Here is a 17,327-nt window from a genome sequence, read left to right on the forward strand (position 1 = left end):
CTGGCAGCTGGCCAAAGCCTGGCTGCTATAAAAGGGAGCCGACACTCAGCCCTGCATGTCTTCTGTCAACTCTGTTTCAGGGAGACCTGGTAAGTAGGACTGCCTCGGTTGGCTCCATGCTTTGAGGCTGGGCCCCCACAGGAGAGAGGGCTGGAAGTGGAGCTGCCTTTTCTATGAGAGGGGAGAGAAATATCAGGGAGGTCTGGAGCTCGATCCAGAGCTCCTGGAGGAAGTTGGTGAGATAGGGATAGAGACGGAACAGTCCTCTGGCACTCTTGGTTGGGTGAGGGCACAGGGAGAGCTGGCAGGCACTGTGTGTGGACCCTCCCCCTCCCACAGCCCTTCCTTCCCATCAGCACAGCCATCCACTGGGTTACCTAAATGGTGCAGACCAGGACAAAGCCATCAGCTGGGGGTAATGAGTGTCCCCCTAGTCTTCACTCTGCTGGAGGCAGAGGCACCCTCCCCACCCTGGGATTCCCCATGTGTTCTGTGTTCCAGGTGGGGCAGATCCTTGGGCACCATGCTGACGGAACTGGAGACTGCTATAAACTCCCTCATTGACGTTTACCACAAATACTCCTTGGAGAAGGGGAATTACCATGCCCTCTACAGGGATGATTTGAAGAAATTGTTAGAGACAGAGTGTCCTCGGTACATGAAGGTGAGGAGGGGCTGGGTGTGGTCAGGGTTCTGCCCGGCTGATGAAGCCCTAGGCACTGGTCCTCCACACCACTCTGTAGACAGCTGTGCCTCAGCTCTTGTCAAAGTCTTTACACTCTGTCCTCTTTCTCCTTCTTCTTTACAGAAAAAGGATGCAGACACCTGGTTCAAAGAGTTGGATGTCAATAGTGATGGTGCAATTAACTTTGAAGAGTTCCTCATACTGGTGATAAAGGTGGGTGTGGCAACCCATGAAGATATCCACCGAGAGTAGCAGAGCCCTGGGCCCTGGGGCTGGGCCCTGGACCTGTCCTTGCAAAATAATAAAGTAGTTGATACCTCAGGCCTCTTTTGGTGTCTTGCCTTTCTCTTGTGGGATGAGGTTCCTAGTGGGTGGAGGGAGGGCTGGAAAACCCAAAGGACCTAAACCAAACCTCTATTGTCCCCACTTCCCGTCTCTCACAAACCTTCAGTGCTTTCCACTCATCTGGTTTCCTCCCCATGTTCTCCCCAAACTATTTTCATCTCATCTAATCCCATGGTCCAGAGAAATTAGTTCTAGAACTCAAGGATTCTGAAAAGCCCGTGATACTTGTAGCTGATGATTTTCTTAATTGTTCCCAAATGGGTGATATGGGAATAGAATGATGTAGGGAAAACTCACCCTGCTTTCCAAACTAAAATTTAATATTGAGAAAAATATCTTAGATGTGACTCTTGAGAAATTAGGGAGGTAGTAGAAGTGTGTGTGTGTGTGTGAGAGAGAGAGAGAGAGAGAGACTGATTCTGTGTGTGGTGTGATGGTAGGTGGTTGTTCAGGGTTTTACATTAAGTAACACTAACAGTTCCCTTGTCCCACACTTGTAATTTCTCCTTGGAAATTTTTGAAGCTTTCCTTCTTGTTCTGCTCCCAGCCTCCCAATGTGATGAAATAAAGAAACGGACAAATAGGCCAATGTATTCCTAAAACTCAACTCAAAGAATAGGGTGCTGCCCTGGAGGGGGGGGCGGTGAATGCTCTGCTGATCAGAGAATATCTACAATAACCTCCCAACCATCACTCTGGATTTTCCAAGGGTCTGGTAAAATGGGAAGGCCAGCAATGAATGGGTGCCTTTCACCAGAACCCAACCCCAAGCTGAATTTCCAGGCTATGCCTTGGGAAATTTTCTTCTGTGTCCACTTAGGTGATGGGGGAGTAGTATTAGTGATGGAGAAGGGGGTAGGGTGCTGCCATGAGAATCTGTAAGTCAGAGTTCTTAACTTGGTCTACTATGCATCTCTGAAATATAATTGGAGCTTAAAGCATAATTTTGAGTGTTTGCATCAATAAGCACATTTCTCCATGGCTTTCATCAGATTCTTGAAAGGGCCCAAGACCCCTAAGAGGTTAAGAACACTTGTCTTAGCTGCTGGATTTTAGCAGTGAAGGCTGGACTGTTTCTATGATTGCTGCTGTTTGTGCGTGGTTGGACTCTGTGGGATGTGCGCTGCTCTCTCAAGCTCTCTCCAGCTGCCCACAGCCCTTCCAAGCTCTCTTGCTCTGGGAGCTGAGGGTGCACTGTGCTCTGCGACATGGAGGCTGGCTTGGGGTCCCTCTGCATGTGGGAGGCACTGAGTCGCTTCATAAACAGAGCAGGGAAACTTCAGCCCTCTCTGGGGTGATTGTGTACCTCTGACCCCAGCAGCCTGGGCTGAAGAGGAACCCAACTCTGTGGGGGTCAGGTGGGGGAGAAGAGATTCTTTGAGAAGCCAGAAGACCTTTGTGTCCAAGGGGAGAAGAGAAGGTGGCCAATTCCCCCAGGATTTCAGGAGGAACACCACCCCCCTTCCACAACAAGATGCCACTCAGATTAACTGGCTTCTAATGCTGAAGATTATTTATTGCAGATCACTGGGCTTTTTGTTTGTAGTAAACTTTAATCACATAACACAAATGAGTAGGAAAAGGTTAGCTTAAACTTGTATCCATCAACCAAATCTTTAATTACTAGTCAGCTTTATTATCAGCTAACATATTCGTGAAAATGGTTGGCGGCCAGGAGAAAATTAATACTGGGGCTTAAGGAGACCTTGTGTACTGTTGGTGGGAATGCAAACTGGTGCAGCCACTATGGAAACAGTATGGAAGTTCCTCTAAAGTTAGAAATAGAAATACCATGCGATCCAGTGATTCCACTACTGAGTATTTACCCAAAGAAAACTAAAACACTAATTAAAAAAGATATATGCATCTGTATGTTTATTGCAGCATTATTTACAATAGCCACAGTATGGAAGCAGCTCAAGTGTCCATCAATAGATGAATGGATAAAGACTATGTGGCACACACACACACACACACACACACACACACAATGGAGTATTATTCAGTCACGAAAAAGAATGAGATCGTGCCGTTTACAACAATATGGATGGATCTAGAGGGTATAATAAGTGAAATAAGTCAGACACAGAAATATATCATATGATTTCATTTATATGTGGATTCCAAAAAGCAAAACAAATGAATACACAAGAAAAAGAAACAGACCCATAAATACAGAGAACAAACTTGTGGTTGCCAGATAGGGATGGGCACAATAGGTCAAGGGGAGGGGACATTCAGGCTGCTAGTTATGGAATGAATAAGTAATGGTAATAAAAGCATGGGGAATACAGTCCATAGTATTATAGTAACATTGTATGGTGACAGATGGTGGCTACAGTTGTGAGCACAGCACAAATACAGAGATGTTGAATCACTACGTTGTACACCTGACACTAAAGTGACATTGTGTGTCAACTATACTTCAATGAAAAATTAATTACAAATAATAAAAGATTGGAATGCAAATGGGATGAAGGGATATATCATTGCACACTAAGATGGGTTTCTGCTGGGTAAGTGGGAAGGAAGGCTCAGGGACAAGTTTGCTTCCTTCTTAGGTCCTTGAAGGACAGCTTTATCCAACCCCAAAGCAAGTGGTTCCGCCTTGTCAGGAGTGCAAATGCCCTCTCTGCATTGCAGAAATGGAGATGATGTAGTTCTGAGAGGTACTTTAAAGGTGAATTGCTGGCCCAAACGTGGCCCAGGCAAAAGAAGATGGGACAGGTTTACAGGGTTCACCAAGCTCTACACCAGGATTCACTCAGCATTTAGGAAACATAATGGGAGAGTGCACAAAATGGGAGAGAAATTCGATTTGCCTCATGATCATCCACATTGGTGGTGGCAGTGGTGTGCATGTGTGTGTCTGAGTCAGGGTGGGGAAGACATATCCCAGTACCTTTAATTCGCTGTTAATGGATTGTTAGAATCTCTGTTAACGGATTCCTTGGGCAGAAATTTACCATTATTAATCATTTGCATTTATCTGAAAGCCCAACGAGTCTGCTTTTCTAAGCCAGCTTGGTGAGAGCATGGGGAAGGTGGCCCAGAGTGCCCTTTGGAGTTTCACCATAAGTGATGGGCCACTGGTTGTGAAGAATCACATTGACACAGAGCTGTCAACAGTTGATACCTGAGCTCATGGTTGGGCAGGGGAGGTGGCCCAGCTGGCACTGGCATCCTGGAGAAAGAGGTGGAGGTGATGGAGGCAGTCCTGGGAAGCTTATGACTAATAAGCAAATTGTGCCCATGACAGGAATCACTGGACAGAGTCAGACAGGGCTTGTAGCCCAGAGAAAGGTGATTTGGTTTCCTGTTTCCCCAGTGACAAAAGAAGAACAAGGTAGTGGGAAGTTGAGAAATAAGTTGTTTAGCAGGAAACCTCATGCAATGTTTGAGTCCACCAAGGAGACCTTGGCTCACCGATTGAGGCAGATCCGGCCGCTGAGATTTCCGGGCTATAAGGGTGACCTGTCTGAAATCTGCTTCTCTACTCATGTTCTCCACTCAAGGCTCCTGACTTTAGCCAAATTCCTCATGTTTATGACAAAATTCCTAAAGGGAGTGGAGAGGATCTGGAATTGGGCAGTTGGTTATCTAGCATCTGAACAAAAGAGATTATTCCAATGGAAAAGATTTCCCCATGCCTCCCTCCACTTGGGAGGGTCCAGATACTAGCCTTTTCTCTGGCCCCCTGATCTGGGGAATTCAGTCTAAATTAAAATGGGGTGAAGAGGGCATGGAAAGCTACCAACACTTACTGGGTTCCTGTTGGGTGTCAGTGTGAAGGGAAAAAGTCATCTTGAACCTGGAAAAGACAAAATGGTGGTTGCTGAAATCTTTGATCTCGTGCTACAGTCTCTCTCAATAGAAGCAAGATCTTACTCCTTGTTAATCTTCCATCAACTGACACTTTTGGAAAATGTAACATGGTCAGCACAGTATATTTGCTTAATGGATAAAGCTTGATGTGGTGCTATGATTTCATAGTCTAGTAGAGATGTTAAGCCCCTGTCATGGTTTTTCACCCCATTGAAAGTTGAGTCCTCTAACTGAAGAGTCTTACTTAGGCATTCCTTTCCTGACTGTATATAATCTCCAATACTCTTCAAATCAGCTTTTAAAACTCTTTGCTGATTCTCTCATTAATGAATTAAAACAAGAATTTTGACATGCACCTGATATATTTGCTGATAATTGTGGTTTTCAGCACTAGACTTTATGATAGTTTATTTCATTCATGTCTTGTAACAACGTCTTGAGAGGTAATTACTAGTTCCATTTTACATATGAGGAGATTCAGAGAAGTTAAGAACATGACAAAACTTATTAACTTGGCAAGTGGCAGAGCTTGGATCCCTGAATGTCTGCAGGGAAGAAACACTGGTTAAGACCCAGAAATGCTCTTTTCTAGTGGGCTTCCACCCTGAGATTGCAGAAGGCCAGCCTTTCCTCTGCTCTCTGGCCTCTTTGCTGCCAGGTCTCTGCTATCCAGGGTTGACACAGCAGGTGTCAGAATGAGCTTTTCACTTGGGCCCCTCTCCTTTGTCCAGGACATCACCAGGCATGCCTCAGGGCCTGAATTACCTGTTTTTTTAAATTTTTAAGTTTAAAATTTTTTTATTTTCTGGTGTCAGCAATCCTCCAGACATCAACAATAGAATAAGAGGATTAGCATCTTGATCTCCCGAAGCATTTAGGGGTTGTTCCACTGATAATTCTCCCTTCTTCCTGGGTTGGGTAGCCTTTTCCCCAGTCTTAGGGGCTGTGGAAGTTCCCATGTGAATAATTCTCTGATTTGCAAAATCACAGTCTGGACTGGCTGCTCAGGTCAGGGTGTAGACTTTCAGCAACTCTTTCCAATGATCTGTAGCCATCCTCTTTTCAGTGGACAGGAGCCTTTTCTTCTTTCTCCTTAATAGACCTGTTTAACAGCAGAAATCATGGAGTTATCCTGCAGCCAATACAGGATAAAATAACCAATACCCATACAGAGGCTCCTCATTGACCTAGTCCCAGCAAAGACTCCATCCATTTCAGCTTCCTCAGCATCTTGTTTAGCTATGGCACATTTTTTAACCCTGTGCTTTCTAGAGCAAAATATCTAACCAAAATAGTATGCTCTGGGTTTCTTTTCTGCTTTGGTTCTAGAATCCTCCGTGATTAAGTGCATCTATTAAGACTGAATCATTAATATCATACTTAATGGAAAAATATTAGACATTTCTCTCTTTTAAAAAATGTTTACTTTTTTATTTTGGGAGAGAGAGAGAGAGAGAGAGAGAGAGCGAGCATGTGCATGAGTGTGTGTGAGCAGGGGAGGGGCAGGGAGAGGGAGAAAGAATTCTGCTGTCAACACAGAGCCCAACCAGAGGCTTGATCTCAAAAACAGTGAGATCATGACCTGAGTCAAAATCAAGAGTTGGATGTTTAACTGACTGAGCCACCCATGCACCCCTAGACATTTTTCTTTAATGCCAGGAATAATACAGGATGCCCCATTACCACTGTATTGAATAATTGTATTGGAGGCCTTAGCCAGCATTATAAGACAAGAAAACATATATGAGAAGCAATGTGAACTCTGGAGGTACTGGAGGCATGAAGTAAATGAATACCTTGCAGAGCACTCCTGCTTATGCATTTCATTGCCTCCTTCATTTCTCCTTCTGAATAACGTTACTCTTGCAGAACTTTTAGTCATGTGCTCCAGCCAAGTTGGACTTAGTTCTTCTCCTGAGCCCATCAGTGTCATTACTGGAAAACACACTCACTTGCTGGTATGTTTTTGTTTTCTCTGCAGGCTAAAGAGCCTTTTCCCCAGCCTGCATTTGGAACTCCCAGGCTAGGAGCAGCATAGGTGGTGCCATACTCTAGAGCTCTGGAGACATTCTTACTCTTGAGTCCCCTCCTCTAGGAAAAGGTTCAGAAATTTAGAAATTCACAGTCTGAGGTTGTGACCTCAAAATTCATTTCTGAAGCACCTCCCCTTTCTGTTATGTAACCTGGGTCTCACAGAGAATTAACTTTTCAACAAATTCAGAAAATGCTTTGCTTGTCTTCTTTTCCCTCCAGAGTATTTTGCCAAGTACTCTGTGCTGTCCAAGGGTTTGAAGGTATCTTGTAGGACTCCTTTAATCTCAGCCCACCCCAGCACTGGCATTTGATAGTCAATGTCACATTCATTTCCATAAACCAAACTTTTGACACAATTGCAGCTACTGTCTAAAAAAGCTGTTGGCTCCAATTCCAGGGGAGTCAATTGACCCATGAGACAGGTGGGAGTCTTCCCAGGAACTGCCACAGGTATGACTTGATGAATCAATGACAATGGTGTATTTTTAATTTTCCCACTTAGTTGCTCATGCTCCCACAACCCCCCTTTATAAAAAAATGTTTATTTGGCTATTTTGAGAGGGAGAGACAGAGCTAGCAAGGAGGGGCAGAGACCAAATGAGAGGGAGAGAATCCTAAGCAGGCTCCACACTGACAGCACAGAGCCTTATGCAAGGCTCAATCCCACAAGCCGTGAGATCATTGAAATCGAGAATTGGAGGCTTAACTGACCAAGCCACCCAGAAACCCCTCCCACATCCCCTTTTAGGAGGATGCCTGGCATCTCCTTTTTGAACCAAGTGCTCACTCAGACCCATGGGGCTCTGGGATCAATTCTGCCCTCATGACTGGTGGACAGACAGCAGCAGCCTCTTTTGAGGTTGCTTCTTTTTGCTTTAAGAGCTGGTGTTGTAGGTCAGTTTGCACAATTCCATAGATGATATTTCTTTATCACCCTTCTGGGAAACCCTCTATAAAGCCCAGGCTTGGTGGTGCTCTTTGCTGGCAAACAAATTCTGTTCCTATTCTGATGATTCAGCATTGTTACCCAAAGCACACAGGAAGTTTGGAAGAGTTTCCTTCAGCAGCTCTTATTGTCCCTGTGTCTCCTTTGTCCCTGGCATTCCTCTCTCCCTTTCCCTCATGGTAATTTGACTTCAGGAAACTTTTCCAGCCTTAGGATCTGGATGGGGTAAATATCTTACCCCATATGTCTTGCCTCATATCACCAGGAGATTCCACTCCCTACCCCAAATTGATCAAAGACACTGCTGGCTAACTAAGTGTGCACTGGAGGTCAGAGGCCAGGCATCCCAACACCATTGCCCAACAGAGCAAAAGAAAACTGCTTCAAGATAGCTCTTTGCCTTGCCTATTCTGAAAAAATGTGCTGCAATTTTCTCATAAAAAAAATTCCCAGCTGGTCAAGCATCTGCTTATATCTGCTAATAGAGGGTCTCTGTTTTGAATCCTCCTTGTCATAAAATGTCTTTGCAGTCTTGTTAAAACCCAAACCCAAAGCCAAAAAGCAGTTTAAAAAAAACATTTTTTGAACGTTTATTTATTTTTGAGACAGAGAGAGACAGAGCATGAATGGGGGAGTGTCAGAGGGAGAGGGAGACACAGAATCTGAAACAGGCTCCAGGCTCTGAGCTGTCAGCACAGAGCCTGACGTGGGGCTCGAACTCACGGACTGCGAGATCACGACCTGAGCTGAAGTCGGAAGCTTAACTGACTGAGCCACCCAGGCACCCTACAAAAAGCAGTTTTATTGACATATTGTTCACATAACCACAGAATTCATCAATTTAAAGTGTTATGTGGCCCTTTTAAGAGAATAATCAGTTCCTTCCAAAATCTGTTCCCTAAGAGCAAGAAATGGAGTGCCTTGGGGTTCCTGGATGGCTCAGTTGGCATAGCATGTGACTCTTGATCTCAAGGTTGTGAGTTTGAGCCCCACATTGGGTGTAGAGACTACTAAAAAAAATAAGCTTAAAAAATGGTGTGCCTTACTGAAAACCAGTTCATAGTGAGGGTGTATTCTCCTGGGGACCCCAAGGAACTCTGCAAGGTTTCCTGCCATCTCCTGCAGGGCAGCAATTGCTTGTATTTACATACAACCCCCAACACCTGCCCTGTCTGGGCTCCCACTCAGTCTGGAGGAGTCTCTGATGGGCCCAGCTGCCCGGGGAGGGCGTGGATGACTCCTGGCACAGGCTTTGAGCTAGGAGTGTGGTGACTGGGACTCACACACGGTGCAAGTCTTCACCTACACCATCTCATCCGCAGGGTTATGGACTTCCCCAGTTCTGGGGCTCTCACAGGCTGGGAAGGGATGCCCCTTGATCCCTGCTAAGGAAACCTTTTTTCTTTTCCTTGTTCTTTGCAGTGGGATACAGGCTGGGGGAGTGGACACCTCCACTGACTTCCTTTGGGGTGGCCATGTGACCTGAGTTTTCATCACCTTCCCCTAGTGTTTGTTTCTGCAGCTGGGTGCAGGAGTAGGTCCTCATATTAACTAAGCTTACTCCTTGTGTGAGGGGGAGCTCCACACACTCATCTTCTGTGCACATGAGCTTTAGTCTCTGGAATGCTAAAGAAAGAATGGGCTCATGGCACCAGAAAATGGCCACCTTCCCCACAGGTAAAGTGAAAGGGTGGTTGTTTTTGTTTTTTCAAGGCCCTTAGAGGTTGTCTCATAAACAGCGCCTTCTTGGACCTTCAGAGCTTTAGAAGTTCCAACTGGATTGATCTTCTGGGTGGAATGCAAGCCCCAGCTTGGTGCCCTGGCCTGAGCAGGAGCCTTAGCCACTTTCTTACATGAAGTGTGTCTCTCCTCTTTTCCCTCTTGCAACGGACCAGAGTCTTCTCCTCCCCTTCTGGGATTAGCCTCAGGAACTTCGGTAAGCTGGAATCCCTCAGTGCTGAGTACTTTGTGAAAAGTTGGCCCCACCATGACTGGGCCTGGTCCAGCCTGCCTTGTGCCCCATTAGGCTTTCTCCACATGAAGCCCATGAAGGTCCTGTGAGGTGACTTATGACCTCTTTCCATTTCTCCTTTTCTCTGATGTCTGCCACTCTTACAATTTTCAGCCTTGTTCCCAATCCTGTCTAGAACTCCTGCTCCTGGGGCAGTAATGTCAAGACCTGTCAACCACACTCCTTCCTGGCACCTCACTGGCCCCAACACCTGCCCTGGGGAGTTTCTCGGAGTCACAAGGTGGCTTCATTCCTGGCAGTCCCGCCCACCCCACCCAGGCACTGTGGGACAGCCCCTCTCTTCTCCAGGAAGAGATTCAGCAGCTTAAGAAATTTGGTCTAAGATGCAGAAACTAAAAAATTACTCTTAAATATTTTTTAAAAATGTGTATTTATTTTTGAGAGAGAGAGAAAAAGAGTGTGAGTGAGGGAGGGGCAGAGAGAGAGGGAGACACAGAATCTGGAGCAGGCTCCAGGCTCTGAGCTGTCAGCACAGAGCCTGACATGGGGCTCAAATCCACAAACCGTGAGATGATGCCCTGAGCTGAAGTCAGATGCTTAACCAACTGAGCCACCCAGGCGCCCCTAAAAAATCACGTTTGAAGCACACCTGACCACTCTTGCTAGCTCATCTTGGGCTCTCAGATAATTAACTTCTGTAGCAAAACAACAATTCTTTATTTCCCTCCTCTGCTTTCTGGAATATTTTGCCAGTCAATAGATGCTTGTCCAGAGGACTAAAAGCATCCTATAGATTCACAGGTGCTTGTGTTTTATTTTGTTTTTTTTAATGAACTTAGATGGTTCATATAGTCTTTTGTATGTCTCAAAATGATGTGGAATGTAATAGCAAAGAAAGGGAAAGAAAACCAAATAAAAGTAAGCATCCAGGAGGAGCTCTTCCAGCAGCCTCATCTGCTTTGAGCGGTGTCCTTGAAGGAAGCAGTGCCATTGTTGTTCAATGGATGTCAAGTTATAGTTACCCAAGATAAAGAATCTCTAGACACCTGCTGGCCCACAGTTAACAACAGGGCATTGTGTACTTGAACATTTCTTAAGAGGGTAGATCTAATGTTAAGTGTTTTACCATGAAAACCAAAAAAACAAAAACAAAAACAAAAACAAAAACAAAAAAAAACCAAAAACACCCAAAAAACAAAGAGACTCAAGGAAACTTTTGGAGGTGATAGATATGTCTCTTACCTTGATTGTGGTCATGGTGTCATGGGTGTGTGCATATATCTGACCTCATCAAACTTTACACATTAAGCATGTGCAGTTTTGGGGGTATCAAGTATAACTTAGTAAAGGTGTAAAAAATAGAACTAATTTCACCTGAAAAAGAAAAAAAAAAAAAGGCAGAATGGACCTTAGATATACTCCACTACTTGATTTCCTACCAGGATCACAACCTTGTCCCAACATAAGCCATTGAATTCTGGAGGAGCAAGGAAACTGTGATGCTGAGTAAGCTGAATTGGATCCCAAATTACAATTGTGACATAATCCAACCTTCAGGATAAAAATACAACCACATGTGTCTCCAGCTCCTGTCTAGTTTCTCCTCTTGTGGCTTCCCCTACCCTTGAAAGTCCAAACATCCTAGGGGCATCCTTATTCCATTGTTGGAACAGCGCTGCTTCCACATGCTGAGGGGACAGGAAGCTGGGGTCTCACTCAGTTGTCCCTGTACAGCAGATTCTCAGGGCTGTAAGGTGTGGCTGCTGAAGCCAGTAGTGTAGTTTTAGGGAGGAGCCTGGTACTGCAGTGGTGGCCTGGGCCCATATCCACGCCTCCGTGGGGCCATGAGGGGCCCTGGAGCTCTGCTCCTTTCAGCTCATGTTGCCATGGTAATCGGGCTAACACAAAGAATGCAGGGGAGTCTGTGGTCACCAGACTTAAAGAGACTGCATTTTGGAGGCTTTGATAACCTCTCTTTCTCCTTTGATACTTTGGCTGTGGTCATCCTTGTCCAACTGATACCTCTTTCTAACTGCTAATTTTGGAGATTGTGACAAGAAGATGGGGCAAGGTATGGAGGTATTGGTGTCTCACTTCCTGAAAACCTGGGGATTCTTTTTGAAAATTGACCCAGTGATTAGCTTTGCATCTTAGGACCACTTAGGGAGAGGTCTCCCTCTCCTTAGCCTCCTTCCCCCATCAATGTAAAATATCTTCTCTACGTTGACATTCTGCTTGTCAAAACAGGATAAATCTGGAAACTTACTTGTTCAAACAACAATGAAAACACTAATTTGAAAAGATATATGCCACCCTATGTTTATTGCAGTCTTATTTACAATAGGCAAATATAGAAGCAACCTAAGTTTCCAGTGATAGATGAATGGATATTAGTAAGATGTGATATATATTTACAATGAATATTATTCAGCCATAAAAAAGAATGAAATCTTGCCATTTGTGACAACAGTGATGGACCTAATGAAATAAGTCAAAGACAAATACCATAAGATTTCACTTGTATGTGAAATCTAAAAAACAAAGCAAGTTAACAAACAAACAAAAACAGTCTTATAAATACAGAGAAGAAACTGGTGTTACTAGAGTGGGGGTGGGGGTGGGGTGGGGGAAATAAGGGAAATAAGAGGTACAAACTTCCAGTTATAAAATAAGTCTGGGCCCTTGGGTGGCTCAGTTGGTTAAGTGTCCGACTTCGGCTCAGGTCATGATCTCACAGTTCATGAGTTTGAGCCCCATGTCAGGCTCTCTGTTGACAGCTCAGAGCCTGGAGCCTGCTTCGGATTCTGTGTCTCCCTCTCTCCCTGCGCCTCCCCCACTCATGCCCTGTCTCTCTCTTTCTCTCAAAAATAAGTAAACATTAAAAAAATAAAAAAAGATAAGTCACAGGAATGAAAAGTACAGCATAGGGAATGTTGTCACTAATATTGTAATAATGTCATATGGTCATAGATGGTAACTATGCTGACTGTGTTGAACACTGAGTAATGTATAGAATTTTGGGATCACTGTGTTGTACATCTGAAATGGTATATGACAGATACACTTCAATTAAAATTAAAAATTTGCAAGCCCCCACTCCTGATATCCAGTAGACAGCTGTGCAAAAGTATGAAGACACAAATACCCAAAGTAGAAGTGTAAGGAAAAATGTTGTTTAATAAAAATAATTTCAAATTAAAAACAAAAAATAAGCAATGCTTCTGCTTCCCTGGCACTCTTGCCTCTGTCCCCGTCTTACCAGGGAGACTGCCCTGACTCTGACTCCCTCCATGGGGTGAGCACCATCCCCTGATTCCCCCTTGCCTGCCCAGCCAGTGGCTAGCAGATGCCAAGGTGAGGGAAGTGTTTGCCAGGTTCCCCTCTTTCCTTGCCATCGCTCAGGGGATGGAGCCCATGTGAGGCTCTCTCCCATCTCCAGAGACGGAATCCCTTTAGGCCCAGTGTCTCGCCCCATCCCCATCCTTTATTTTTGTTATTTTTAATTTTTGAGAGGGAGAGAGGGAGAGAGGGAGAGAGGGAGAGAGAGGGAGAATCCCAAGCAGGCTCCACGCTCAGCACAGAGCCTGATGTGGGGCTTGATCCCATGACCTTGGGATCATGACTTGAGCCAAAATCAGGAGTCAGATGCTCAACCAACTGGGCCATCCAGGTGCTCTGGAGTTCATTTCCCCTCTCACAGATGGTAGCTGCATGGAAAGTGCCTCATGAGGGCAAGGCACTTCTATTTATTACTTCTACCCAAAGCCAGTCTCTGGGCTGACTTGGGCTCCAAACCCAGCTTGGTGGCTGCCATTCTGCTCCTTCTGGTCACCCCACCTTAAGCTCTGGGTGTGCTTCTTCCAACTTCTTGGGTGTGACTACAAGAGCCATTTGGGTTGTCATGAGTACTTTTTTGGGTAATTTTAAGTTTTGAGATCATTTTAATTTTATGTAATTTATTTTCATAATTCCAAATTCACAGACAAATTGCAAGCATATTATAAGAAACCCCCATACACACTTTCCTCAGATTTACCAGGTTGATTCACTGTTTCTTTATATCACAAAATTTGAAATTGTCATGATGTGTTTTACAGGATGTTTCCATCAGAGCACTTCAAGTGTAGGTCAAAGAGTTCAAATTCATGTTTTCACTATTAGTTAAAATTTTCTCGCATTGTGCTAGGTTTTCCAACATTGTCAAAGCATTTTGACTGACTTTACAGAGGGAGTTGCAAAAGTGAGTTTGTATCAATCTGGCCTGATATTTTTTTTGAAAAGTTTATTTCCTGTGTATTATGCTATTGCTTTTTGTACGTAAGTGACTCTAGATGAAGCAGTATTTGTTTTTTTTTTTTCCAACATTTATTTATTTTTGGGACAGAGAGAGACAGAGCATGAACGGGGGAGGGGCAGAGAGAGAGGGAGACACAGAACCGGAAACAGTCTCCAGGCTCTGAGCCGTCAGCCCAGAGCCCGATGCGGGGCTCGAACTCACGGACCGCGAGATCGTGACCTGGCTGAAGTCGGACGCTTAACCGACTGCGCCACCCAGGCGCCCCATAGATGAAGCAGTATTTGTAAAAAATTAATAGACTCAACTTTTTAGGGGAAGTTTTATGTTTACAGCAAAGTTGAGCAGGAAGTGTAGAGTTCCCATACACTCTCTCAACCCCCTCCTCCTCCAGTTCCTCCAGTTAACATCTTGCATTTGTGTTAGATTTCTTACAGTCGAGGAGCCAACGGGTGACACATTATTGTTAACTAAAGTGCATAGTTGACCTTAGGGTTCACTCTGTGTACGTTCTATGGGGTCAGACAGATGTATGACGACATGTCTGTACAATCGTATTATCATCTGCCTCAAACTATGCACAGAATAGTTTCCATGTTTTTCATCCTCCTTGGCTGCCCTGAGCATCAGCCTTCCTGTTCAGTCCTGCTCTTGAGGAGTTCCTGTTGAGTTGGCCAAGTCAGACACAGTCTTGGGGGGCCCCTGGGGCACCAAAGCCAGCACCAGGACACTCACCACAGAGCCAGAGGAAACATAACAGGGGCTTGGTCTTTTCCCCTTGGGGTCAATACTACCTTTTCACGGGGGCCCAGGTGGGAGGAGGGAGGAGGGTAAGACAGGTGAATTATTCTACATGCCAAGAACTGTGCCAAGTGCCTACTGTGTGTTGACTCCCTTGCCTTCCCTCAGGCATTGCTGGTGGCACAGATCTGGGCCTGTGCTTAGGCAGGTGGTAGGGAGGCTTCCTTGGAGTGGGTCTGGAGTGCAGGCCGCTGTTGGGTCCCTTTGTCCTTCCCACAGCCCCAGTGGCTGGGCCCTCAGAAGGCTGGACTGCCCTGGATGATCCACATCCAAGTTAGGGAGGTACAAGGGAAAACAAATGTAAGGGTCACACTTTACACTTTTGAAGCACTTTCTCACACATTTCCCTAGTTGAATCTTGTAACAACTCTGGCAATGGGAGAGGCAGTGAGATGGTTATGCAGATGCAGACACAGGCCCACAGAAGTCAAGAGCTCACACAGAGCTCTTCCCCAACACCTTTCCACAGCTTCCCCTTGTGGCCTGCAAAGCAGCCCATCCCAGTGTGGAATCTGGGTCTCTAATCTTGCAGTGACTGGCGCTGAACCACTGCCACGCTGCCCCAGACTCCTCAACCACCTCCCACCCTTGGCCCCATCTGCAGTGAACTCCCTGTGTTATTATTTAGGAAGGTGTCTGAACCCAATTGTCTCCAAAGTGCAGGAGAGCAGCCACAGAAATTGTGCTCCTCTGTCCCTGAATCCAGCTTGGCACTTTCCACACAGTGATTTGGGGGTGGGGGTGGGGTGCAGGGAGGAAAGAATTTTTGAAAGAGCTAATCAAGAATTGACTGTTGGGGTACCTGGGTGGATCAGTGGGTTAAGTGTCTGACTCTTGATTTCAGCTCAGGTCACGATCTTGCTGTTCATGGCGTTTTGTGCTGACAGTGCAGAGCCTGCTTGGGATTCTTTCTCTCTCTTTCTCTGTTCCTCCCCCACTTGTGCTCTCTCTCAAAATAGATAAATAAATTTTGGGGCACCTGGGTGGTGCAGTTGGTTAAGCCTCTGACTCTTGTTCTCGGCTCAGGTCATGATCTCATGGTTGGTGAGCTGGAGCCCTACATCAGGCTCTGCGCTGATGATGTGGAGACTGCTTGAAATTCTGTCTTTCCTTCTCCATACCCCTCCCTCACTTGTTCTCTCTCTCTCTCTCTCTGTCTCTAAATAAACCTAAAAAGCTTTTAAAATAAATAAATAAATAAATAAATAAATAAATCTTCAGAAAAAATTTGACTGTATTAGGCAAAAAACTGGAGGAAAAAGATCAGGGCCTTATATTTAAGATTGTGTAAATCTACCCCAAATTATATTTTTACCAAAAATATGAGTATGTATCATATTTTATAACAAAAAATCATACTCTGATTTAGGGGAAAAATCACATCAATGACAAAGGTTTTGAAAGCAGACAAATTTGGGTTTGACACCTCCCCTCTCTAAACTCATTTTCTTTCTCTGCAGAATGGGTGAGGACTTGGATAAAGCAGTATCTGGAATGACCAAAATGTGCTTACTTTTTAAAACATAGAGACTTAAGTTGTTTTTTTTTTTTAAATTTTTTTTCAACGTTTATTTATTTATTTATTTATTTATTTTTTAAAATCTTTTTAAATTTTTTTTTTCAACGTTTATTTATTTTTGGGACAGAGAGAGACAGAGCATGAACGGGGGAGGGGCAGAGAGAGAGGGAGACACAGAATTGGAAACAGGCTCCAGGCTCTGAGCCGTCAGCCCAGAGCCCGACGCGGGGCTCGAACTCACGGACCGCGAGATCGTGACCTGAGCCGAAGTCGGACGCTTAACCGACTGTGCCACCCAGGCGCCCCGAGACTTAAGTTTTTAAGAACAGTTTTTTATTTATGGAAAAATTGAGAAGATACTGTAGACAGTTTTCAAATACCTGCACACGGTTCCCCGTGATTAATATCTTATAATACTATGATACATTTGTAACAATTGATGAAACTTTATTGATACATTATTATTAACTAAGTTCCATACTGTATTAAGATTCCCTTAGTTTTAAGCCAGTGCCTTTTCTTTGCTCCAGGACTACATGTTCACTTGATTGTTTTTATTATCATTATTGTTTTTGTTGTAATAGGAACTCAGCAAACACCTCTCCCCAGTCCTTCCCTTTCCAATCAGGTACCATCCAGGCAGGAAAACATGTTCCCATGGACTTTGACTAGGAAGCAGGTGATAGAGCTGAACCTGAAGGCTGGATCCCAGAGCTGAGGCCCTGTGGGTGGGTGGGATTGGAGTGAGGGTTCTGTGTCAGTCTGGGCAGGAGGGGCTCCTGCCATGGGAGCAATCTGGGCTGCTGGTGTTGCAGTCAAAGCCACAGGCTTGAAGCTTCTGTTGAGCAACAAAGCCTTGTCTAGTAATTGCCTCAAGATGAATCAGAGGGATTTCTTCACTTGAGG

At 44.9% G+C, this 17,327-nt stretch overlaps 1 protein-coding gene across 1 annotated transcript; it reads left to right on the forward strand.

Moving 5' to 3' along the window:
- The first annotated feature begins 38 nt into the window (after positions 1–38).
- S100A8 (S100 calcium binding protein A8) lies at positions 39–1,006 on the forward strand. Its single transcript, XM_030302622.1, has 3 exons — positions 39–89; positions 502–664; positions 809–1,006. The coding sequence occupies exons 2-3, from the start codon at positions 524–526 to the stop codon at positions 935–937; spliced, it is 270 nt and encodes an 89-aa protein (XP_030158482.1). The 5' UTR covers positions 39–89; positions 502–523; the 3' UTR covers positions 938–1,006.
- The last annotated feature ends 16,321 nt before the right edge of the window (positions 1,007–17,327 follow it).

Source organism: Lynx canadensis, chromosome F1 (genome assembly GCF_007474595.2).
Source record: "Lynx canadensis isolate LIC74 chromosome F1, mLynCan4.pri.v2, whole genome shotgun sequence".
NCBI lineage: Eukaryota > Metazoa > Chordata > Mammalia > Carnivora > Felidae > Lynx > Lynx canadensis.

Excerpts from the sequence above, each read along its gene's own strand:
- S100A8 (XM_030302622.1), top strand. The coding sequence starts at position 524 with ATGCTGACGGAACTGGAGACTGCTATAAACTCCCTCATTGACGTTTAC. Across the intron at positions 665-808 it reads AGTGTCCTCGGTACATGAAG|AAAAAGGATGCAGACACCTG; the intron begins GTGAGGAGGGGC and ends TCTTCTTTACAG.